At 39.8% G+C, this 26235-nt stretch overlaps 1 protein-coding gene across 1 annotated transcript; it reads left to right on the top strand.

Moving 5' to 3' along the window:
• Window positions 1–1228: 1228 nt before the first annotated feature.
• Window positions 1229–25663, top strand: SLC18A1 (solute carrier family 18 member A1). Its single transcript, XM_032332056.1, has 15 exons — window positions 1229–1352; window positions 2020–2380; window positions 3031–3089; window positions 5872–5955; window positions 6806–6898; window positions 9046–9135; window positions 9381–9424; window positions 11588–11648; window positions 11730–11825; window positions 20160–20238; window positions 21174–21225; window positions 22707–22770; window positions 23467–23586; window positions 23807–23940; window positions 25254–25663. Exons 1-15 carry the CDS (start codon window positions 1229–1231, stop codon window positions 25365–25367), a joined length of 1575 nt encoding a protein of 524 aa, XP_032187947.1. The 3' UTR covers window positions 25368–25663.
• The last annotated feature ends 572 nt before the right edge of the window (window positions 25664–26235 follow it).

Genomic DNA, 26235 nt, shown 5'->3' with positions numbered 1-26235 from the left:
ATTGGGTATTTCTAAGTCATTGAAATTATTAAAAATGATTTTTAAGAGCTGTTTATATTCCACCATTAAAATGTTTGATTTTTTCACTAATATAAATAATTCAACAATTAGTAATTTTAAATATAAATCTTTGGCCACACTTCTGATTTTTTCCTTAAGATATGTTCTGAAAAGTAGAGTTACTTAAAAGTAGAATTACTGAATCAAAGGTTACATTAATTCTAGAGCCTGATGCATTTCATGATAGTAATATATATTAAAATGTGTATGATTGATATTGCTGATATCACAATTGAAGTCATACACACACACAAAAAAATTCTTCCCTGAAACTGCTATTACCTGAAGTTTAACAAAATATTGTGACTTAATGCTGACTAAAGACATGAAATCCTAAGTAGAGAATTAATTATGATAGTATTTTGTTTACACACAGTAACACACTTTACTGAGCAGGGATTTATAGCTCAAATAACATAGAAGTGCTTCAAATACCACAGTATGAGGGAAGATGGTGGACTATAATACTGCAAGTTAAAATGCTTGGAGTTTCATTCCAGTTTGATATGAGCTATGTAAAACAGATCTCTTAGCCTTCTGAGTCTCATATTTCTCATCTGTGAACTGACAGTCTTGGTCTAGGTCAGTGTTTCTCTGGGCACCACAAGTAACACTTGTAACACATGACATATTTTGGGGTGGTACAGACCATAGACTATAAGTTTGGATTAATGTACACACATGAACCATAATTTGTTTTGTATGGCACATTTTTTTAAAAAAAAAATAGTGATTTAGTTTTTAAATAGAGTGGATTTAGAGGAAAATATTGAACAAGTAATAATACAAATAGGCTTCAGATATTGGCATAAACAATTGAAGTGATAAGAATTTGAGACATAGAGCTAAGTGAACAGAGCTAGAATCTGCTTAATGTGCCAGGTAGAATTCCAGATATAAAAAGCCAGTAAGCAGTGCTTTCTTAGAAGGCAATCTGAGAATCAGGTGGAATTATTGAGATGTATAGGAAGTAAGCAGAGATACTGGCAAAGAAATGGTTCAAATACATCCTAGTATTTGCAACTACTTGCACTTTTCATTTTATTAGTGAGTTTCACTTGTCTGGGCAAAATTTCTCCCCTTTTCTATAAAGGCTGCAGAAGACCCATAGCTGTAACGGGACCTTTCATAAGAAACTGGAGAAGACGCTCCCAGCTCAGCCATCACCATGCGCAGGGTGTTTTTGGACACTTCTCAGCAATTGCTAAAGGAGGGGAGAGAGTCACAGAAGCTGGTACTTGTGGTGGTATTTGTTGCTCTGCTTCTGGACAACATGCTGCTTACTGTAGTGGGTATGTTTGGGTCTTTATGCTGGGGGTTAATTTGCTCTGGGCCCCAGCAGGCAGCATATACCCTGATAAAATTCAGCAGTGAGTGGACTTGAGAATTTTTCTTTTTATGCTTAGAGAACACAAAATAGAAAATGAGATTCAGAAGTATCATGTGACTTGCCTTAGGTACCCAGTTGGGGTTCAAGCTATATCCAACTGACTCCAGAGCTGGAGTTTCTAACACTATACTTCCCTGCTCCTACTATTTCCATGCTCTGCCATCTTTATATGAGAGCTGAAATAATAAGACTGAGACTATATTCTTCCATCTCAGCTGTGAAAGTAACCATCGATATCTTGAAATTTTCCCCACTCTCTGCCTGCGTGTCCAAGAAAAATTCTGAAAACTCCATGCGTATTGATTTTGTGATTACAACTAAAGGTTAGCAAGTAGGTGATTGGCCAATACAGAATTCAGGAGTAATGAGGACCAGTTGTGTGTGGGTTGGAATTTAGGTACTTAATCTAATAGGATAATTTGGCATGTACAGTTCTTTAAGTAGGCTTCAAATTATGTCACTTAGACAGCTTCCTTAAACATGAGTATAAAGGTCATAATAATGCCCCTGAACCAGTTAGTGTTAAAAAGTGTCCTTGGCTCTCATCGTTTGTCCTTCTTGGTTTTCAGTGCCCATTATACCCAACTTCCTGTATGCCACAGAATTCAAAGAAATCAACGCTCCTCTCTACCTTGGTTCCACCACAATTTCTCAACATGTCCTTACTTCTCCTACCTTCTCCACCATCTTCTTCTTTGATAACAACACTGTGGCTATCGAAGAAAGTGCACCCAATGGCACAGCATGGACAGATGACAATACTGACACCATCCCCCCTCCAGTCACTGGAGCCATCCCAGCACAACAAAACAACTGCTTGCAAGGCACAGAGTTTCTGGAGGAAGAGAACATACGGGTTGGGGTTCTGTTTGCTTCAAAGGCTCTGATGCAACTTCTGGTCAACCCATTTGTGGGACCTCTCACCAACAGGTATCTCAATGGGTACAGTGCTCTACATGATACTCACTGGCTCAGGAGTAAGAGGATGATAGGCTAAGGTATCATAAAGGTAGTTAAAATGAAAAAAGAAGGAAAACTCACTTGTCCATCTCCAGGGCAAACAACTGTTTGGAAAACTGGTTACCCAAAGGATAACATGATATGGATGAAATGCCATAGGCTTCAAATTTTCTTAGTGATGTAATGACTATTGAGCACCAAAAAAAAAAAACGAAAACCAAAACCAAAAACAAACACTGATCAGAAGTATACTGCTGATGTTTCAGTGCCTTGAAACATGGCTCCAAGGCAGGGCTACTGCAATCTGGAGCACTGGCTTGTTAGCAATGTTTGGGATTATCCAAACATTTCAAAGGGATATATACTCTAACTAGGTCATCTTTTCTGGAAAAAAGGATTTGGGCCCTGTTCTATGGGTAAATTTTCATGTTTGTTCATTTACTTATACAAGTTAATATATCATGTCCTATCTGTACACTTGCATTCAGAGACACGTTTTTCCATGTACTCAAATAACTGCATTTCTCTTCCCAATCACATGGGAAAAAAAAAAAAAAACCAGTCCAAGTATATGGATGTCTACTGGGACTGTATCTTTTTTCTTCATAATTCTCTTTTAGGATTGGATATCACATCCCCATGTTTGCTGGCTTTGTTATCTTGTTTCTCTCCACAGTTAGTAAGTAAATTGCTTCCTTGATTACCTTTGATTTTATCACATGCACTACAATGCAGAGAGTAGGGTCAAGTTAGCTAATTAGGCATCTGACTAAATGATCTATGACACTGCTTTAAATCTTTTGCAATTTTTAATATGGGTATTAGAGCAGTAGTGGCAAATCAGTCTAGTTGAAATTTGTATATTCTGCTATAGAAGAACAGATACCTTACTTCCTTCAATTGGGGAAAATTGTAAAGTTTGTTTTAATAGATATGCTGTTGTGTGTGTGTGTCAGTAGTCCCATGAATGAGGTTAGTCCAAATATCCCAACTTTGGGAAGAGGTTGTATTATTTTGATATACAAAGGTAAAGGACCACCAGCAAAGAATCTAAATTGGACAACAGCAACTAGATAATACCAAAAAGTCTACTGCCTTAGGTAAGGACATTAAAGGTCATAGCTTAGAGAAATAAATTAGCTAAAAAAACATGAAAGAGAAAGACAAATAGTCTATCAAATATCAGATAAATGTTCTAATAAAATAGAGATGGGGTAAGAACAGGAAGTAAACAAATTTTGTCTGGAAATTTACCCTGAGAATTAAAATAAGAAGGAATGATGGGGGGTGGTGTGCAGTGGGAGGTTAACTGAAGGAGAAGGCAGCCTCTGGAGCCTTTAGTGGCTCCCTGATATCTCTGCTGACTCTGCTCCCAATAACATAGCTCCTTCTTTCTGTTTTCTTATCAACTTTTAGTTACTTTTCTGCCTTTTCTGTTGCTCCTCCTCAAGTTTTCTTCCCTTTCAGCATATGGCTCGACTCTTCTCAACCAATACTTAACAGGAATTTGTTAGAGTCAAAGCTGGAAGGTTGCGAAGAGCAGGAACTTGATGTGTAAAGTTCTGAGAACTGGAGCTTACTTGTGAAAATTCTAGTATATCAAAGAAAATGAGGGAATTCAAGTTAGAAATGTTTATTGAGCTTCTAGAATCTCAGGCTATGCCAAATAATAAATTAAAAACTAATAGGATTCTTTGTTTCCTCAAATGAGACTCATAATTTTGTCCAAAAAACTATGTAGCACACATAAGTCTTGATGGCAGAAGTCACTGGGGAAAGATAAAGAATGGAATGACATGGTTCCAGCCTAGGAGTTGGGGAGATACAACAAACACCCTGCAAAATAGGATAATACTAGACTATTGCGAACTCTTTAGCATAAGGACTTGCTGGATTCTCTGCAATTAAATAATTATTGTTTCCATGTCATAACCAGTGTTACTATACTAAACTGGCCGAATTCTAGCAAATGTTTGGTCTTTAGGTAATCTTATGGGGCATCTCTTTAGGGTTTTTTAAATACTAAAGAGGTTGCTGATGCCCCTTAACACCATTAGGGGCCCCTAACTGAGACCCATGCTTAATCTAATTAGGAGCGAAGTGGTAACCCATGTTGGGGGTTAAGTGAGAAAGAAATTATTTTGGTTTTCCTACGTAGGGTGACCAACCTTTCTACTTTGTCTTGGATTCGGGGGCCTCCCAGAATATACAAAGTCCTTGGCAAACTGAGAAAAGCTGGCCATTCTATTCTCAAAGGACATAAGAATAGAGGTACCTGGGTGGCTCAGTCAGTTAAGCATCTGCCTTCAGCTCAAGTCATGATCCCAGGGTACTGAGACGGAGTCTGTCTTTGGGGTCTCTGCTCCTCCAGAAGCCTGCTTCTCCCTCTGCCCTTCACTCTCCTTACTTGTATGCTTTTCTCTGTCAAATAAGTAAATAAATAAAATCTTTTAAAAAATCTTTCTAAAAAAGGAAATAGGAATAACTAACCTTGAACAGACTGGAAATCAGAAGGCCTAGGAGAAGATATTGGAAACCCAGCAAAGAGAGACCAAATACGCACACGTTTGGGAGACAGTATGATCACATAAAGAAGTAATGGGAGAAGATTACAAGACTTCAAATAACCCAATATATCTGTAATGAAAGGGTAAAGGGATTCAGATTCTGATGATTCAGATACTTTGGGGAATTTTTTCTTTCAAGGGCATTGTCTTGAAATAGAGGTGAGACGTGTCTGGATTTACCAAGCTTACCTCCAATACCATGTAATTTAATTTTTGATAACATATTCCTGTTTGGTAGTCAGTTTTGTGTATGCTAGTCTCATGTAGATGGAACCTCTTAAAGGACATGAACTGGACGTTCTCTTTATTTCACATGATGTTGTATAGTTGTATATCTAATATTACTTAATACATACTCACTGATTTGATTTGGCTAAAATAGGTTCCACTATAAGATAAGAGGAAATATCTGATTGGATCATAAGATAATATTTTCTACCCAATGCCTATGGTCCTTCAATTACACATAGCTTTTATTCCCTCACTGTTGATAACCCAATGGAGCCCAACAATGACAAAGGTAAATCTGGGCATTAAATATGAAGGATTGAGAAGTAGGGTCTAAGGGCATTATACTTATTGGACAGCATGATTCCAGTGGACAAGATATTGAGCTTCGGGCCAGAAATGTGAAAATCCAGGCTTCCATCCACTGTGTGGTAAATTGGTTTGTGTTTCTGTGGCTTCTTAGTCTTTATGTCAATTAAAATACAATCCTGATTAAGGTGTGGGAGATTATAAAGACAACTCCAAGAACAGGGGAGCAATGATCATCCTTTATTAAAACATATACATAGTGGTTCATATCTATAATATCATGGGCACATTTTTCTGGTGGTGAGGGAACAAAGACAATTTGCTAACTGGAACATTCTTGCTATTCTCTATACACAGTGTTTGCTTTTTCTGGTACCTATACCCTACTGTTTGTGGCCCGAACACTTCAAGGCATTGGATCTTCATTTTCATCTGTTGCAGGTAATGCTGACACCACACACACACACACACACACACACACCCACACACCCCTCCTACTACCTTCAGACCCTATAAGATTTATAAGTAGGTAGGAAAGTATCCTAGTGGGCAGAAATTGTGATTCAAAGACAAGGTAATTGTAGAGTTATTATCAGTGTTATAAATTCCTAAGCCTGACATAACTTTCTCTGATAATATTTAGATACAGACAGCTCAGGGCAAAGCAAGCCCAATGTAAAACCATGAAGTAAACCAGGCTTTTATTTAATGGCCCTCTATGGTCTTTTCTCTGGCCCCCACTTATCATTTTATAATAAAATAATGCTAATACTACTAGTAACACTATCACTTTGCAAAGTATCATCAAATTCAATATTTAACATAATCCTATGAAGTAGCTATTTTATGCCATTTTACACATGAGTAAATGATAAGAGAGCCCAGACCATGCTATCTTCCACATGTCTTCTATACTTCCCTCTTCCTTGGGCACCTCCACTGAACAGAATAGTGTTCTGTGTTTGTAGATTTTCCTTTGATTTACTCCATGTCCATTCATTCAGAGAAATGTGCTAGGAAATAATAAAATGCAATGAAATGCTGTATCAATGGACAGTGGTATTCTGTATTACCCTTCCCAGAGACTTTTGTGCTTCTGATGATATTGTGAACAGAAGGAGTAAGCAATGTGGGAATTTTGGGGGACCAGTAGAGACAGTATTTGTAAAATAATATGGGCTAATTTTTATAAGACCCCTCAAACTGTAAACTAAGTATAGAACAGGGATTCTGTGAGAGAGGCAGACAGAGGGCTCCTGTATGCCAACTCCTTATCTCCCTCTCCTTTCAGGTCTTGGGATGCTGGCAAGTGTCTATACTGATGACTATGAGAGAGGGCGTGCCATGGGAATTGCCTTGGGGGGTCTGGCTTTGGGAGTGCTGGGTAAGTGGCACCTGGTCTCAGATCTAGGTTCAAAGGGTAAGATACTGCATACTCTTCAAAGATGCTCCATGAGCAAGTGTTCCTAAGGGTCATGGAAGATAGGATTTTCTTTCTTTTTCTATCCAATCATGTTTGGAGTCCTGAAATTTTCCCCAGGAAAGGCAAAATCCCCTTCCTGTTAAGAAGCTTAATAGTCCATGACATCCTGGAAATGGAAGAAACCTAATCTATTCCAGTGAGCAAATATCCCCCATGTTAGCAGCCACTGCCTCACCAGTGCTTTCAAAACGAGAGGAGATTTTTGTGCAAAATACATTGCAGACATAATCTCTTTTAATCCTCACACCATTGCCAAGAGGTAATAATTGTCTCCACTACAGAAATGAGGAATAAAAAAATGTTAAATAGCCATCCGAGTTTATATAGATAGAAAATGCCAGAGCCAGGATGTAGACTCAAATTCTGGACTCAAACCCCAAACTCTAAACCATAATGCATTTTCTTTGAGGTTCATTCCTCATATAGATTGATTGACTATTCCAAGTCACATATTTTATGGAACACTTACTATATGCCAAGGTCAATGCTAGGACACAGGGAATTTAGGTAAGGAGCCTCAAAAATGGTTCCTTCCCTAGAGGAGCTCACAAGCTAGTTGAAGAGAAAACACCAAAGGTCTCTTCCCGGTACATATCCACCCTCCTCCTCCAAAACAATGAGAGAAGAGGGAACAAAAATCCTGTTCTCTGTTAACATCCATTTTCCCAAACATCCAAGCTGAAACTTTGGTACATCCTGGTCTCCTTTATCACTTCTCACTCACAAATGGATAAGCCCATTAATATTCTCTACAGCCACTTCCTCAAGGTCGGTTCCTCATCACATCTCAGTTGGAACCAGCCTACTACCTGATTTCTTGTACCTTCCCTCCTTCCGCAAAGATGCCACCAGAAGAAACTTCCTTTGCCCAGAGATGGTGGTATTTCTCCCCTGCTAAAACACGTTTCTTCACTGTCCACAAGACCAAGTAGATGCTTTATCTGGATATATAGGGCCCTTGATTATTCGGCCTTGACATTCCCCACCTCTACTTTTCCTCTCCCAAAAACTCATATTCTAGTGACTGCACACTGAATATTGATATTCTTCTATTTGTTATCCAACCACACTCTTTTAAATTTTTTTAATTTAAATTCAATTTAATTGACATATAGTGTATTATTAGTTTCAGAGGTAGAATTCAGTGATTCATCAGTTGCATGTAGCACCCGGTGCTCATTATGTCTAGTGCCTTCCTTAATACCCTTCACCCACTTACCCCACCTCCCCTACAGCAATCCTCAGTTTGTTCTCTATAGCTAAGAGTCTTTAATGATTTGCCTCCCTCTCTGTTTTCCTCTTAATTTATTTTTTCCTTCCCTTCCTCCATGTTTATTTGTTTTGTTACTTAAATTCCACATATGAGTGAAATCATGTGGTATTTGTTTTTCTTTGGCTGACTTATTTCACTTAGCATAATACCCTCTAGTTCCATCCATGTCATTGCAAATGGTAAGTTTTCATTTTATAATGCCTATTATTCCATCATATATACTACATTTTCTTTATCCATGCATCTGTTGGACATTTGGGCTCTTTCCATATTTTGGCTTTTGTGGAGATTGCTGCTATAAACATTGAGGTGCATGTGCTCCTTTGAATCACTATGTTTGTATCCTTGGATACATACCTAGTAGTACAGTTGCTGGGTTGTAGGGTAGCTGTGTTTTCAGCTTTCTGAGGAACCTCTATACTGCAACCACACTCTCTTTTATGATACCTCAATGCTCTTCACTTATGCTTCTTCCCAACCTATATTACCCACTTGACAAAGCCCTGTGTTCACCTGAACTCAATGAATCATGTTTGCACAGCACCATGTAGATTGAACCTTTACTGTTGAACTCTACCCTTCACCATGTTCTAATTATTTGGGTTCCCCTTCCCCACCCCCATCACATGCATTTTCTCTAGTAGAAAGTGAGCTCCTGAGAGCATGGTTTTCTTTATTTCTGAGTCCCCAGAACCTTACATTGAGTAAATGTGGACAAGTCACACCAACTGGGAATTTGTTCCTTCTGAAATCTGTGCCTGCTTTGCCTTTCCAGTGGGAGCTCCTTTTGGAAGTGTGATGTATTCGTTTGTTGGGCAGTCTTCACCCTTCCTCATATTGGCCTTCCTGGCACTACTGGATGGAGGTAAGTCACTATAAGAGGTCACCAGACAGATGATAGCTTAAGTCAGATTGGGAATGCACTATGCTCTGATGTCGGTTTTGACATGCTTTAAAGATCAAGGACTGCCCTATTTTAGGAAACAAGGAAGAAACTCAGGGAGTTAGATCTGTATATGATAGAGTGATATCAATGTGGCTGTTATTAAAGCCTTCAACTAATCAGTGGACAAAATAAACTGTTTCTTTCTCTCCCACTTTCTTTCTTAGCACTCCAGCTGTGTATCCTACAGCCTTCCAAATTCTCTCCTGAGGTAAGTTGACTCTAAGCTCCATTGCTAAAGGATATAGAGAATGAATATTTACAAAGACCCCCTCTAGATAATCCCTGTCAAAACAAAAGAAGAAAGATGAAGAGGAGTGGAGTCGAAGAAAGTGAGAACTATACTTGGATAGTGTCATATTTAGTGTAGCATCATATTTAGGGTAGCATTGGAGATGGTGGTGGGGGCAGTCTGGTCTGATATTGGACAAAGATGGAGGAAGGGCCTTATGAGGGATCAAGGAAATATAACAAAATTTATATATATATATAAAAATTATATATATATTATATTTTAAATATATTTAAAATATTTATTTTATTTAAATATAAATTTAATTATAATTTAAATATAAATTTATTTAATTTATATATATACTCAGAACCAAAAGACAATGACATTGGGACTTGTATGTTCATAGTTACAATACCTCAGAGCTAGAAAAGATCTTAGAAGCTGTTTAGATAATCTCTCCCCAAAGAGCATCTTTATAGATTATCATTATATCATGGTTAAATATCAGAGTTGGTATTTATCTGACTCCAAGCCACAGATGTCTCTGGGAAATCCATATCAAACCACAAAGAATGAAAGATAAGGAAGTACAGAAAGTATGGGGAAGTTTGAATTAAAAACCTTGATTTTATAGCCAAGACAGACAAAAGTGTGAGTAACCTAGGAACCCACTATTTTCAATTGGGATCAGTCTTGTGGGACTGAGCCCTTTACCTGTGGGGTCTGTGCTAACCCTAAGAAGTCAGTGCAGAACTGAATTATGTTATAAGACACCCAGCCAGTACCTTTAGAGAACTGAAGAATTGTTTGGTGGGAAAGCCCTCACATATGGTACCAAAAGTGTTGTAAGAGGAGAAATTATTTTTCTTTAATATCTTTTTGTATGGTTTTGACTTAGATGATAATATTTTACATATTCAAAAATTTAATTATTATTTTTCTGCCTGTAGGAAATACCACTGTATGTATGCCATATTTTATTTAATCCCCTATGTTTGAACATTTAGGTAATTGCCAGTATTTTATAAAGAATGCTACAATTAATAACCTTGTGCATATGCATTTTTATAAAATTGGAAGTAATCTATAGAATAAATTCCTATAAGTGAAATTGTTAGGCTAAAGGCCTTATTAGACTTCTTTATGTTTATTTTGTGATTTAGATCTGTCTCTTTATTTTGAATTATATATTTAGTTTTAGTATCTCTGAATATTTTATTGTACCCCTGTTAAGTATGCAGGGAGGGTTATTATATCAAAACTATTAAATTATTATCAGATAGAATGTAGTTAGCACCACAGATTTGGGCACAGTGCTCAGGAAGTTTGTTAGAAGGAGAAGTTTCAGCTACTGAGTCAGGAAATACAGTGGAAAAGAAGGAGCCATTTAAGACTGACTTTGAGAATGGGTAGGAGCTGGACCTGAATAGAGAAAGAAGGTAGTTTAGGCAAAAACAAAACAAAACAAAAAACAAAACAAAACAAAAAACCCTGAACATAGTTTAGGAAAAATAACCTGCTGGAATGCATGGGAGGAAAGTGGAGTGATTTGAGTTTAATTGGAATAAAGATTTTCTGAGAAAAAGGGGAAATTAGAACTGAGCATTTAGGCTTGCATTTTAATCTGTATTTTCAAACACCTTCAGCTTGACTTGCCAATGTGGCTCAAAATGGTCAGGATGAAGCCTCCAGAATGCTTGAAGATCTTTCTAAGTTATCACCTCTGGGCTCACCTTTGGGATTCAGTACTCTACCTGTTGGCAAACATTAACACCAGCAAGATCTCGTGGTGAGGCCCAAGACCAGGAGTCCAGACACCCATTGCCCATTGCTGGCCTTGCTGACAATCCACTTTCATCTAGTTGATGATCATTTGAAAGCAAGAATTGGTCTGGAACATGTTGTCTTACTCTTTGTGACTACCACTGTGTTTGCCTTGCACACAGGAGGTATACTGCCAGCTGACTCTGTGACATTGGGGAAGTCACATTATCTCCTCTGATTTGGGTGTCTGGTCTCTTCATTAAAGGAGCTGACATAGATGATTTCTAAGGTCCTGTCTGCATATTCTCAGATTTTATGACAATAGGAGAGATGTACACTGTAAAAATGGAAGTTTTTTGTTGTCCATGTTCTCAGAGTGCCAGGGGGACTCCTCTCCTTACACTTCTCAAAGACCCTTATATCCTGGTAGCTGCAGGTAAGCTGAAAATGCCTCTCTTTGCAATGGGAGGGTCTGGGCTTCTGGGTAGCCCTGGTGTTTACAGAACTGTCTCTCCAGGCTCCCTCTGCTTTGCTAACATGGGAGTGGCCATGATGGAGCCCACACTGCCCATCTGGATGATGCAGACCATGTGCTCACCCGAGTGGCAGTTAGGTAAGTGACCTTGTTCCTCAACTTGGGCTTAGGCAGAGGTAGGTGTGTGCCATGCGCCTTTTTTCAGGTAATTGAGATGCACTATCAGGCCCAGGTCTTCAGAGTCACAGAGGCACAATGTGCTTCCTTTGCAGAGTTATCTTCTCTGTCCATATCTGTAAATCAAATCTGAGTGGGCAGGCAGCACCTCCAAGAAGCAGCCCAAGAAAGGCAAGTTGGGAGGGATCGAGAGGGGCTATTGAGTGACAACATACCTAGCTATGTGGTAGAATGATCAATGATTTTTAGTCAAAAATCTGTGTTTTCATTTCAGTTCCATTGATTGGCTATGTAAACTTGTGCAAACCACATCAATTTTCTGGGCACCAACTCTCATTTCTGAAATGGGCATTGGAATACTGTCTAGTTCAAAGGGTCATTTGAGAAATAAATGGCATAATATGTGGAAATGCTCTGCACCTGCAGAATATTAATACGTCCACACTTTTCTCTCTTCAACTCCCCTTCCCCTATATTAGCTTTTGCTGTCCTTTTACCTCTAACAAGGTGTTTATGGAGGCTTCCAGCTGGAATATCTTCCTCTTCTTCATGGGGAAATGTCCCTGTGATTCATCTGAGTTTAGAGAGGAGGTTCTGGCCCTTCCCAGGAAGCCCGAGGACAGGGAATAGAGAAGGCTATGTGTCATTCAGTCCCTGTGGGGAAGAATCTTACGGGGCCAGAGGGGAAGTTGATAAGGACCTGATATAGCTCAGCATGCAACGAAAAGCACTAAATCTGATTTTTGTAGGGGACTATTCTAAGCAGGGCTCTAAGCTGCACTCTTCAAATTGGATTTTTCTGGGCTGCAAATGCCTAGGACCATGACAATTAATTGAGTTAGTTGGTGCTCTGCCCCACGGCTATGATAGCTCAGGCTCCTGGTGCAGGTGGGCAAACACAGCTCAGAGCAGCTTCTCCCCAGCTCTTCTTCACCACATAGGAGAGAATATTAAAAGCAAACCAGCCTTCAGTAACTGGTGAATTGTTGACTTTGAGTTTAATTATAATTATCATAACAATTCCTAGTAGGCAACACTATTTCCTCTACACACAGAAAGGCATTGAGAGGCTAGTAAAACGCAGTGAAACTCACTGGGCTGATTCTATACAGCCCCTTATGCAGGTGAGGCTGCAGTTGAAAGCTCTCAGGAGAGAAAATCAGAATACTGAGAGAGCTTTGCCTCCCACACTCCTTTACAGCTTTCCTCAATGCTATCTGCATCTCTAAGTCTGGCTTCAAAAGCTCTCACAACACCTGGAGAGTTTGTTAAAACTCTGAGTGTGGGCCCCACCCAGAAATTTTATAGCATCAAATTTGCATTTTCTTAAGTTTCCTGGTGATGCTGATACAGTATCAGGGATCACACTGAAAAATATTGCACTAAACGCAGACAACCTGTCAAAGTTGTTTGGAGGAGACAGCACTTTTGAGAGTGATTGGTCTTCTGTGACTGAGTACTCCCTAAATGACCCATTTTGTGCCCAGTACTCTCTCTGTGGGGAGAAAACAGGCTGACCTGGGTTTGACTCCTGACCACTTATTAGTTGTGACCTTGGATGAGTTATTTAACCTCTTCAAACACCACCTTTTTTCATTTGAGGAAATGGAGACGCTTTCAGAGTTGTTTTCAGGATTAAATACATCTATGTATTCTAAAGGGATTAACACAGGGGCACCTGGTGGCTCAGTTAGTTGAGCAACCAGCTCTTGATTTCAGCTCCCGCCATGATGTCAAGGTCTTGAAATCATGCCCTGTGTGGGGCTCTGTGTTCAGCATGGAGTCTCTTTGTGCCTCTCCCTTTTCGCCTCCCCGACCTCTCTCTCCTTCTCTCACAAATAAATAAAATCCTTAAAAATAAATAGGTAAAGGGATTAGCATAATTGGTTGGAATACAGGATAGATATACTGTGTAAATAAAAATAACTATTTTCATCATTGTTTTTGTTGAAATTATTTTGACAGTCACAGCTATGTGTAATTCCCTGCTCCTTGGAAGATATGCTGTGAAAAAATATATGTTTGTCTATAAACATATAGTTTGGAATATATTTTACAAAAAATGCTACTGAAAATGCAAGCTATACCCAGTCTTAAAGAGCAAGTCACATTGGTTGAGGAAATTTCATTTAGGAAATTCCATATCATTTAAAACAACAGTAAGAAGATATATCTAGGAGAATATTAAGCTTCCTAGAGGTGCCTATCTCCAGATCTCCGGTAAACAGTGGAATAGTTATGGTTCTAAATTTTTAAAAGCAATTAAGGATAAACAAATGGATATGGTTGGAAACATTGTAGCCCTGTGCAAATAGACAAATACACTAAGATATGCTTCACTTCCACCCCATGAAAGAGAATATTAAAATCAAACAAGCTATCAACCAGTAATTGGTGAATTGTTGACTTTAGGTTTAATTGTAATCATCATGACAGTTTCGATTAGGCACTGCTGTTTCCTGTACGTGCAGAAAGGCATAGAGAGGCTGGTGAGACCTGAAAAACTCTCACTGCTCATTTTGTGCAGTAACTTATGCCAGAGACATCTGTGCTGTCATGCTCTGGTGTGGATAGTGGAAACATATGAAGTTGGAAGGTGAAGGCCTGGGTTCAAGTCATGACCCTGTTACTACCCGGTTAGGACAATAACAGTTAAGGCTGATGCACAGAGGGCACTTATTCTGTTCCAGACATTGTACAAAATGGTTGGCACACAGTATCTCATTCAAGGCTCACAAGCAGCCTATCTGGTAGGAATTATTATTGTCCCCATATTTCATAAATTTCTTAATCTGATCCAATTTCCTATCTCCCCCTCCAAAAATTCCTGAAGCCTGTAGAACCTCCTGTCATTGACGAGTGTCCCATGTCTTCAAACTCTTCTCTAAACATTTCCATCATCTTCTTGCCCTGAGAGCTGAATGTTTCCTGAAAGCACTGTTTCCCAGCTGTCTTGATGGAAATGCATGTTCCTCTAGACTTCACTCACCTTTGTTACTTCTGAATCATTTCTTCTTCTTCTTCCTTTTTAAGATTTTATTTGTTTACTTGAGAGAGAGAGAAAGAGAGAGCAGGAACAGGAGGAGGGGCAGAGGGAGAGGGGGAAGCAGACTCCCCTCTGAGCAAGGGACCCTGACTAGGGGCTCGATCCAAGGATGCTGGGATCATGACTTAAGCCAAAGACAGACACTTAACTGACAGCCACTCAGGCACTCCAGAATTATTCCTTCTTTATTCTCCTTCAAATACCCCAACTCCCTTGAAGGTCATGTCATTATATTATACCCCCCTCCACCTCTCTTCACTGCAATCACCTATTGACCCCTTAGGTATTCCTTTTCTTTCATTAAAATTGTCAACACCTGGCTCATATTCTTTTTTCCTTTATTCCTTTCATCATTCTTTTTTTTTTTTTTTAAGATTTCATTTGTTTATTTGACACAAAGATACAGAGTGAGAGAGGGAAAATAAGTAGGGGGAGTGGGAGAGGGAGAAGCAGGCTTCCCACTGAGCAAGGACCCCCAATGAGGGGCTTGATCTCAGGACCCTAAGGGAGATGCTTAACGACTGAGCCACCCAGGCTCCCATCTTTCACAATTCTTTTTTTTTAAATTTATTTATTTTCAGCATAACAGTATTCATTATTTTTGCACCACACCCAGTGCTCCATGCAATCCGTGCCCTCTATAATACCCACCACCTGGTACCCCAACCTCCCAACCCCTGCCATTTCAAACCCCTCAGATTGTTTTTCAGAGTCCATAGTCTCTCACGATTCACCTCCCCTTCCAATTTCCCCCAAGTCCCTTCTCCTCTCTAACTCCCCTTGTCCTTCATGCTATTTGTTATGCTCCACAAATAAGTGAAACCATATGATAATTGACTCTCTCTGCTTGACTTATTTCACTCAGCATAATCTCTTCCAGTCCCATCCATGTTTTGTACAAAAGTTGGGTATCCATCCTTTCTGATGGAGGCATAATACTCCATAGTGTATATGGACCACATCTTCCTTATCCATTCGTCTGTTGAAGGGCATCTTGGTTCTTTCCATAGTTTGGCAACCGTGGCCATTGCTGCTATAAACACTGGGATACAGATGGCCCTTCTTTTCACTACATCTGTATCTTTGGGGTAAATACCCAGGAGTGCAATCGCAGGATCATAGGGAAGCTCTATTTTTAATTTCTTGAGGAATCTCCACACTGTTCTCCAAAGAGGCTACACCAACTTGCATTCTCACCAACAGTGGAAGAGGGTTCCCCTTTCTCCACATCCCCTCCAACACATGTTATTTCCTGTCTTGTTAATTTTGGCCATTCTAACTGGTGTAAGGTGATATCTCAATGTGGTTTTAATTTGAATCTCCCTGAGGGCTAGTGATGATGAACATTTTTTCATGTGTCTGATAGCCATTTGTATGTCTTGATTGGAGAAGTGTCTGTTCATCTCTTCTGCCCATTTTTTGATATGATTGTCTGTTTTGTGTGTGTTGAGTTGAGTTTGAGGAGTTCATTATAGATCCTGGATATCAACCTTTTGTCTGTACTGTCATTTGCAAATATCTTCTCCCATTCCGTGGGTTGCCTCTTTGTTTTTTTGACTGTTTCCTTTGCTGTGCAGAAGCTTTTGATTTTGATGAAGTCCCAAAAGTTTATTTTCGCTTTTGTTTCTTTTTTTTTTTTTTAAGATTTTATTTATTTATTTGACAGACAGAGATCACAAGTAGGTAGAGAGGCAGGCAGAGAGAGAGAGAGAGGAAGCAGGCTCTCCTCTGAGCAGAGAGCCCGATGCAGGGCTCGATCCCAGGACCCTAGGATCTTGACCCAAGCAGAAGGCAGAGGCTTAACCCACTGAGCCTCCCAGGGACCCCACCTTCACAATTCTTGATGGCTTCAATATCCAGGTGGATAATTCTACCAACATCTTGGCCTATTCTTTAATCTACTTTCTTACAATAATCTTTTGCAATGATCTTTTTCTCCTTTCCACCTTAACCAATCAAACCTTTTTGACCTTGACATTAATTTTATCATCTCTGAAATTTAATTTCAGATAATTCAGTCCAATTATCAATTCACATATTCCCTACTCAGGTATTCTAATATCCCATATCAACAAATTTTGGCCACATGGGGATCACCAATCCATTGGCCTCAAGTCATTTTCTATTTTCTATCACTTCTCATGTCCTCAATTTTTATTTATTCAGCTTGAATTCCATCATGATGTAATTCAAGTATTAGTTCCTTTGCCCTGCTTTCCCTCTGGGATTGTCAGCTGACACAGCATTGATTCTGGTTAAGTTAATCTGCTTGCCTACTCCTTGTCTATGCATGAGTGGCACACTGGGGCTGTGGGAAAACACACAGCAAGGCTGTTAGTCTCACCTTACATTTATGGCTAAAGAAATAAAGTAGGTTTTCACATTGCCCAACAATCTTTCTCTAGGTCCCCAGTTATGTCTTCCTTCCCACTTTCTGAAATGACTGTTTTATACTTATCCATTCAAACCTCTTCCACACCCTCATCCTCTCGTCATTCTTAGCTCCTAGTCATTGAGAAATCAGAAGCAATGAGATGTGAACTCACATGTTCCCATCACTAAGTATACTAATTTTCCTGCATTTGTATGCATATTCACCACCTTCTTTTTGTGGTTGAAGCATCCTAACTCCTTCAGGGGCCAAACTACTACTACTACCACCACCACCACCACCACCAATACTTCTCCTCCTTTTATTCTCCCTCCTCCTCTTCCCCCTCCTCCTCCACCACTTATTTCTTTTGTTGTTGCCCTCCTCCTCCCCCTCCCTCTCCACATTCTTCTCTGACTTCTTCATCTTCATCTTCTTTTTCTTCTCTTCCTCCTTCTCTTCTTCTTCCTCCTCCTTTTTCATTCCATCCCCTCTAAACTATTTCATTGGCTTCTTCTTATCACACTTGTTATCTCTTCTCTGCTAACTTTTTTTTTTTTTTGATTTCTTTTCAGTGTAACAGAATTCATTGTTTATGCACCATACCCAGGGCTCCATGCAATATGTGCCCTCCATAATACCCACCACCAGGCTCCCCCACCTTCCCATCCCCCACCCTCAGATTGTTTTTCAGAGTCCATAGTCTCTCATGGTTCATCTCCCCCTCCAATTTCCCCCAACTCCTTTCTCCACTCCATCTCCCCATGTCCTCCCTGTTATTTCTTATGCTCCACAAATAAGTGAAACTATATGATAATTAACTCTCTCTGCTTGACTTATCCCTTAAGTCATAATAATAATAATAATCTCTTCCAGTCCCATCCATGTTGCTACAAAAGTTGGGTATTCATCCTTTCTGATAGAGGCATAATACTCCATAGTGTATATGGATCACATCTTCCTTATCCATTCGTCCATTGAAGGGCATCTTGGTTCTTCCCACAGTTTGGTGACTGTGGCTTTTGCTGTAATGAACATTGGGGTACATATGGCCCTTCTTTTCACTACATCTGTATCTTTGGGGTAAATACCCAGTAGTGCGATTCTCTACTAACTTTTAAATGTAAGAGTCCCTGAAAGCTCAGACCTTGGATCTCTATTCTTCTCTATCTAATGTTTTAGAGGTTATCCCAGTCTTTCCTATGGTCTTAAGAACCACGGATAAATGATTGTTTTGAACTTGAATAAGTGAATAAATGAATATTTATATCTGTGCTTAGGCTCTGTCCTTGGAAATCTAATCTTGTACACCAGTGCCTTGCATCTCCAGTTGTATATCTAATATGCATTCAAACCTTGTTTCCCCAGGCTCTTCCTCCATCTCCAGTTACCCAACTAAGTAAGACAAAATGAATGATTTTTGATTTCTCTCTTTCTCTCACTCCAACTATGGCCACACCCAACTCAACAGAAAGTTCCACTGACTCTACAACCATAATAATATTTTGGTCACTTCTTTCCATCATGACATCCAAGCTGAAACATTGTCACTTTCCTCCTGGGTTCTGCAAATAGTTTTCTGGCTTTTACTCTTGTTCTGTGAACCCATTCTTCTAACCACAACCAAAAGACTTGAGAAAATGTAAATTAAAATATGTCATTCCCTTCCAACGTTTCCCATTGTGCTTGGAATAAATTCCAAATTCTAAGTCTACATTTTCTATTACTCTTTCCTTTGCTCATTGTGCTTCAGCCACATAGACCTCCTTTCTATTCCTAAAAGAGACAAATAGTTTCTTCAACATCTTTGTATTTGCATGAGATGTTTTTATTTGTTACTTGTTTGTTCTGCTTGAAATACTCTGTTTAGGTCATTCAGATCTCAGTTTAAATGTCATCTCCTCAAAAAGGTCTTACCAGCCCCCAAACTGAAGTTAACTCTATTCCTAGTCACACTTCCATGCCATATTAAATGTTTTTCATACAACTTATTATTTTTCAAAATTATCTTTTCTTTTATTTGTTTACTTGTTTATTGTCTGGCTCCCTCCCTAGAAATGTAAATGCCCTAAAAACTAAGATTTTTTCTAGCTTATTTACACCATCTTATTTATCCCATCATATTCTAATCTTAGAACACCAGACACATAGTAAAAGCTCATTAAAAGTACTGAATGAATGAATGAATGAATGAATGAATGAATGAATAAGACTCAGGGAGGGTAAAGTGCTCAAAGTCTCAGAGATATGAAGTAGCCAAGCCACAGTTTCAACTCAGAACTGTATAACTTCAAAGACCATGCTCTAGAGCACATGACTCTACCATTGGAGAAAGAAATGTGACCAGTGCTTCAGTTTACAAAATACTTTTAAATATGCTATCCAATTTGCTCCTCAGTGTAAATTGTTATGATAGAATCATAGCTTTGTTTTTGCCAGATGTGGATGGTAAAGCTCTGAAATACTTAGTAACTTTTCCAAGATCACCACTAGAGCAATTGAAAGAAAGGTGAATAGCAAGGCAGGAATTTCACTTCCCAGGTAATATGTATTTCTTTTTCCAAGGCTGATGATATTCCTATGTTGATAATCAGAAGGATTTTTACATATGAATTTCTCATTAAAGCTATTCTTTAGGAAGTCTATGTGGGGGAGCTGGAAGGACATTGTATTAAAGCTAAACAAAGCCTGGCTCTTGAGGAAAGTGGAAGTAGAGAGCCTCATGTCAACTGTTCTGGGTTGGCACAGGGATCTCCAACACACAAAACAAAGTAGTTTGTAATCCTTGCAGGTAACAGAGAAACTTCACTATCTTGTAAATATAGTATTTTGTAGTAAATTGGGCTTATCCTCATCTTAGAATTGTGTCTTTCTACAGGTCTTGCTTTCTTGCCTGCCAGTGTGTCCTACCTCATTGGCACCAACCTCTTTGGTGTATTGGCCAACAAGATGGGTCGGTATGTAACCTGGAAATATGTGGAGAGTATAATAGGAATGTAAGATGGGAGAGATTATTGAGGTTGTCCCTGAACCTAGGATAATGAACAGCTTCTCTAAGGTTGGAAGTTTAGGACAAGCATGCATGGGTAAAAGCCGCCTACAGAGAGGATAGGAGTAGATAGGTGGTGAAGGGGATATGGATAAAGGATGGCCCTGAGTTGGTTGTGAATATATGATGGATAACCTTTACTTAGCAGATGTTTGCTGTCTAGCTTAAGAGCTAAAATAACCCCACAGAGAACAGCTATGAAAAAGCTCATTACTTTGGGGGCAGTGTTGTGAAACTGTGTTCCCTGGAGCCCTAGAGAGTTCTAAAGAGGTACCTCAGAGAACACCAAATGGAAAGGGTTTGAGGCTAAAAAGTAAGTCTGGATTTTGTTCTACCACAGTGAGAACAGCTTCAATTTTATCTTTGAAGCTCAGCATATAGATTTTTAAGACAAGCTTAAAAAGCCCTGCTATAGGAAATCAGAAAAGGAAAGAAGTTTGGTATTTTTTGTGTATTTTGTGATGGGCTTTGAAGACCAGATAAAATACGAGTAAGTGAAAGGTAGTCTGAATTGGGAAAGAGCATGAATTAAGTTTGAGGGTTACTTTCAAGGGGCAAATATCTTCTGAGTAAACTGATTCCTCTGCTAGTGGAAGAAAGAATATGTCCCATTGAACCTCCTCTGCTTCTACTATGGAAAAAGATATGGAACCAGGCAAGGGGGAGGTCAGGGAAAGGGTTCACCTGGTTACAAATGGATCATGTAGAGATGTCTTCATTTTATCACATCCTAAGGGGTTGATGGAATTAGGAGTGTAGGACTGGCTGGTGTAGTGGAGATAAGATGACAGGTGGAAGGGATTTCTCCCTTTAGCATAGTTTGTGATGGCTCTTTTCTTCCAGGTGGCTGTGCTCCCTGATTGGGATGATTGTAGTAGGCACCAGCTTGCTTTGTGTAAGTATGATGAAGTCTAGGAGAGAGAGAGAGAGAGAGACCCCCAGAAATTTAAAGACAATTTTCCTTTGAAATGAACAGAGAGTTAACTTGTCAATGACTGTTGGAAAGTCTGTTTATGCATGGGTAAGAATTTAGCTCTGGGAGAAATGCCACCAGGCATCCCATTAAAGGAGGTGGAGAGGAGGGAAAAAGGGCAGTGGAGCAGCTGTAGCCGGAGGTCTGAGTCCCTATGTATGGACACAAGAAACAATTCATGTTGATACCTATTTCTGTCTGGAGCCATTAAAGTGGTTCATTTTATGATTTAATTTACTTATCTCAACCTAACAAGACCTCATAAGCCACCAGGGGGACAATCACATGAGTTGCGGTCTCTAGTGCCAGAATGTTTGGTAGAAAAAGAAAAAAAAAAAAGAGAGCTTTCCTATTTTCAAGAGCCCCTTCGAGCTCTCTAAGCCTTCGTTTTCTCCTCCTCATAATAGGGATCATACATACACTTGCTTCCTAGAGCTGTAAAGCACTGAGTACAGTGTTCAAGAAGGCCTGGAGGTCTTGATCAGGAGCATGTGTTCCACATAATTCCCAGCTTTGCTACTTCCTGCTTGTGTGATTTTGAGCTAGATATGTCACCTCTTTTTGTTTAGTTTCTTCATCAGTGTAGAAAGGGATATGTTAGCCTCTCTTAGGACTGTCCATATAAATTACACCACAGTGGGCCCACAGTAAATCTTAATGCAAGCTATTGATAAACTATAATTACCTTTTGAGGGATAATCCCTAAAGTTGTTATTAGCCACTAACATTTGGAGGGTATGTTAAACCTCTGAGAGGTAAATATGTTGGGGTAGCAGGTTCAGGAGATAAGTGTTCAGTGAGAGACCTAAGGAAGCAGTGAAAGAGGAAAGGAAGTCTTTCAGTGGAGGATGGGAAGGCAAAAGAATGAGTTTCATAAGTTTACTGATGCAACACCCCAAAACATGCCACCCGCCCCTCTAGACTATGGGTAACTAGTTTTTGGTATGTTTCCTTTCTCTTCTTGCCCCAGTAGCTACCAAATTAGGATTTAATTAATACCTTTGAATGTTGCTAATAGAAAAGAGAGGAAACTCCATTCAGTGAAGAGTGAGGACAGAAGTGTATGTCTGGGAGGGTGGTGAAAGCAAGCTGAGGAAGGATTCTTGCAATAGAAGAGAGCCATTATTATGTAAAATGGAATAAAATCTGAGATTTAGACTTAATCTTGCCACTTACTATCTTTTTAACTTTGGATAGGGCATTTAACCCAAATGATACCAATCTAGCTTTCATATCTTTAAAATAAAGGTAAAGATTCTTCTTCATAAAGAGAAGTGATAATCCAGACAACTAACATATGTGATACATAGCATATGGCTAATAAATGCATATCATGTGAAAACCCTTTGTTTTGTGGTGACTGCTTGAACTCCTGATAAATCCTTCCTCCTTCCCTGCTGCAGGTTCCTCTGGCTCACAGTATTTTTGGTCTCATTGGCCCCAATGCAGGGCTTGGCTTTTCCATAGGTAAGAGTACTCTCAAAGGAGCCAAAGTCCCCTGAATTTTAGCTTTGGGCCAGATCAGAGGAGGTATATGGAAAGGGAGAAGGAGCAGGAGGGTGGCTAGCAAAGTTGTGGGCTCCAAATTCCTACCAGGGATCAGTGTTAGTGCTGAGAGGGAGGAGAGCAGGCAAATGGAATAGACTAAAGGGAGGAGAAGGGGACGAATGGATAAGGAAGTTGTGGTCCATATACACTATGGAGTATTATGCCTCCATCAGAAAGGATGAATACCCAACTTTTGTAGCAACATGGACAGGACTGGAAGAGATTATGCTGAGTGAAATAAGTCAAGCAGAGAGAGTCAATTATCCTATGGTTTCAGTTATTTGTGGAGCATAACAAAAAGCATGGAGGACATGGGGAGTTAGAGAGGAGAAGGGAGTTGGGGGAAATTGGAAGGGGAGGTGAACCATGAGAGACTATGGACTCTGAAAAACAATCTGAGGGTTTTGAAGGGGCGGGGTGTGGGAGGTCGGGGTACCAGGTGGTGGGTTTTATAGAGGGCACGGATTGCATGGAGCACTGGGTGTGGTGCAAAAATAATGAATACTGTTATGCTGAAAATAAAAAATAAATTAAAAAAAAAAGAAAGAATGGTGCCACAAAAAAGGGAGGGTACTGTGGGTGGAGCTGACAGTGTCCTGTTTCCTTTGGCCACAGGCATGGTTGATTCCTCTGTGATGCCCATCATGGGACACTTGGTGGACCTGCGTCACACCTCGGTGTATGGGAGTGTCTATGCCATAGCTGATGTGGCTTTCTGTATGGGATTTGCCATAGGTATGTTGGCAGGAGAGAGGGGAGCACACAGGACTTGGTTTCCCATTTTCTCTTATCTACTGTTTACCAGATGAGGGTAAAGCCAGAGGGCTGATTATCCTAGGGTTCTGGAGATATTTGACTTTGGGACATCCTCAGGGTCACCCATTGCTCCTTGCCTAGTGTTTTCTGTGTGATCAGGGGCCAATAAACACTTGTGAATTTGCTTTATTCCTCACAGGCCCATCCACTGGGGGTGCCATTGTGCATGCCATTGGCTTCCCATGGCTTATGGTCATTATTGGGGTCATCAACATCATCTATGCTCCTCTCTGCTACTACCTGAGAAGCCCCCCAGCCAAGGAGGAAAATCTTGTAAGAGACTCTGACTGTTGCTAAAAGAATAATAATTTTTAAAAAAATTTTTATTCTGTTATGTTAGTCACCATAAAATACATCTTTAGTTTTTGATGCAGTGTTCCAAGATTCATTGTGGACTCTGAGAAATGAATAATAACCTTCTGTTTGTTTTTGATCTCCCTTTCTCTCATTGTTTTTCATCGTATGCTGTTTCCTCCATCTTTGGAAGTCTTTTTTGCTTTGTCATATTTTCTGATCCCATTTTTTTTTAATTTTTTATTTTTTATAAACATATATTTTTATCCCCAGGGGTACAGGTCTGTGAACCACCAGGTTTACACACTTCACAGCACTCACCAAAGCACATACCCTCCCCAATGTCCATAATCCCACCCCCTTCTCCCAAACCCCCTCCCCCCAGCAACCCTCAGTTTGTTTTGTGAGATTAAGAGTCACTTATGGTTTGTCTCCCTCCCAATCCCATCTGTTTCATTTATTCTTCTCCTCTCCACTTAAGCCCCCATGTTGCATCACCACTTCCTCATATCGGGGAGATCATATGATAGTTGTCTTTCTCTGCTTGTCTATGGCCATACCACCCTGAACGCGCCCGATCTCGTCTGATCCCATTTTCACCTTTATTTTTCGTTTGTGCTCTTCCTTATTTTCCCTTGTTTACTAACCACTTCCGCTCTTATACTGGGTGGTTAAGAAGGGCCCTAAGTAAAGAACAAAACTGAGAATGCTATAAAGAGTTGGGACCAGGGTCCATCAAAGGCATCTTATACTTCAGTTACCAGCAAAACGTGAATTAACACATTATCTCCTTAAGGTGGTCAAAATTCCAGTGGGATCTTTCATTCATATCTGCCATTGTTCTTACCAGGTCATGATTTAAAGTACAAAGCCACAGGGAAGAGAGCCATAACTTTTGATTTTAGTTAATAAGGTACTTTATTTTATTGCAGCATGAGGACCCTAAAGGTTTAGGTGGCTCAATGATGGATGTAGGGACTGGTCACAGGGATGAAAGAAGACAGGGAGGTTAGATAGGGGATAGTACTGGTTTCAGCTGGCTCCCTACTGTAGCTTGTACTATCACTATTAGATTTCAATCAAAAACATGACAGATATTTGTCTTGAACAGGGTGGCTACACTGAGGTGCCTTGGGTGGCCTTGTGCTTGTAAATGAAGCAGAAGAAAAGTAATATGCTTGTTTCTTGAATATTTCCTGAGCAACACTAGACTTGGATGAGCTAGTGAGGGAAGGGAACAGGGAGATTGATAAAAGATGTGCAGTAATTTCTCCTCCTGTGTCTTGATTCAGGCAATTCTGAGCCAGGACTGTGCCATGGAGACTTGGATATGTGCAACTCAGAAGCCCACAAGGGAATTTCCTCTGGGCGAGGACAGCGATGAGGAGGCTGGCAGTGAAGAGTAGTAGGAGAAGGTGGTCTCTGAACCTTGTCACATGCGGATACATCAGCCTTGGACTTCAGTGACCAAGGTGACCACCTCCTTTTCTGATCACCAGATCACCATGGGCTGCTCAATAGACTTCATTTCTCTTTCCCCTTGGTATCTCCTTTTCTCCCCTCCCTATGGGTACAATTTCTTGGTTCTCTTCTTACCTGTGTAACCCATAGTTCTTCCTCTAAGCTTTGTGGCTTCAGGTGCCCAATTTTTATGGGAGAACATAGTGACGCTTTTTCCTAGGCTATTGTGAGGCTGATTAAACTTGAGCTGGTGCATTCTGCAAGGAGTGACTTATTCCACGGGAACAGCAATGACCACAGCATGCCCTTGAAACCAGTAGGGTGACTGACAAACCTCATCTCATCTGTTATATGATTTTCTTTGACATTCCCAGCAAACCATGAAACTTTTGTCCTCTGTTCCTCCATGTGGTCCTTCCTGAGTTTTCTCCGTTAAGTGGGGAATGTGTCCTCAATGTTATACTGCTGCCATATTGCCAATTTAAATTGTTTGCCTGGTTTTTAGAAGCTGAGTGGTTCTTCTGTGGCTAAACCTATAGCTGTTAAAGTGATTTTGTCCTCAGCGAGTGGAGAGCTGGATTTACACCTTTCTTAAATCTCTTTGACTGTTAAAAATAACAACAGGAGGACAGAAAAAAAAAATCTCCAAGATTTTATTGGAGGAAGTAAAAAGAAACTGCCCTGAAATCTCTTTCCACAGTGGGTTTCCTAATACAAGTATTATAATGAGGAATTGTTCTCACTTCTTTTTTTTTTTTAACATCTTAATTTAATTTTATTTTTTTCAATGTTCCAAGACCCATTATTTATGCA

The sequence above is a fragment of the Mustela erminea genome, chromosome 2 (genome assembly GCF_009829155.1).
Source record: "Mustela erminea isolate mMusErm1 chromosome 2, mMusErm1.Pri, whole genome shotgun sequence".
In the NCBI taxonomy this organism is placed as follows: domain Eukaryota; kingdom Metazoa; phylum Chordata; class Mammalia; order Carnivora; family Mustelidae; genus Mustela; species Mustela erminea.
Note: the sequence above shows the minus strand (reverse complement) of the source record. Positions and strands in the feature narration are given on the sequence as shown.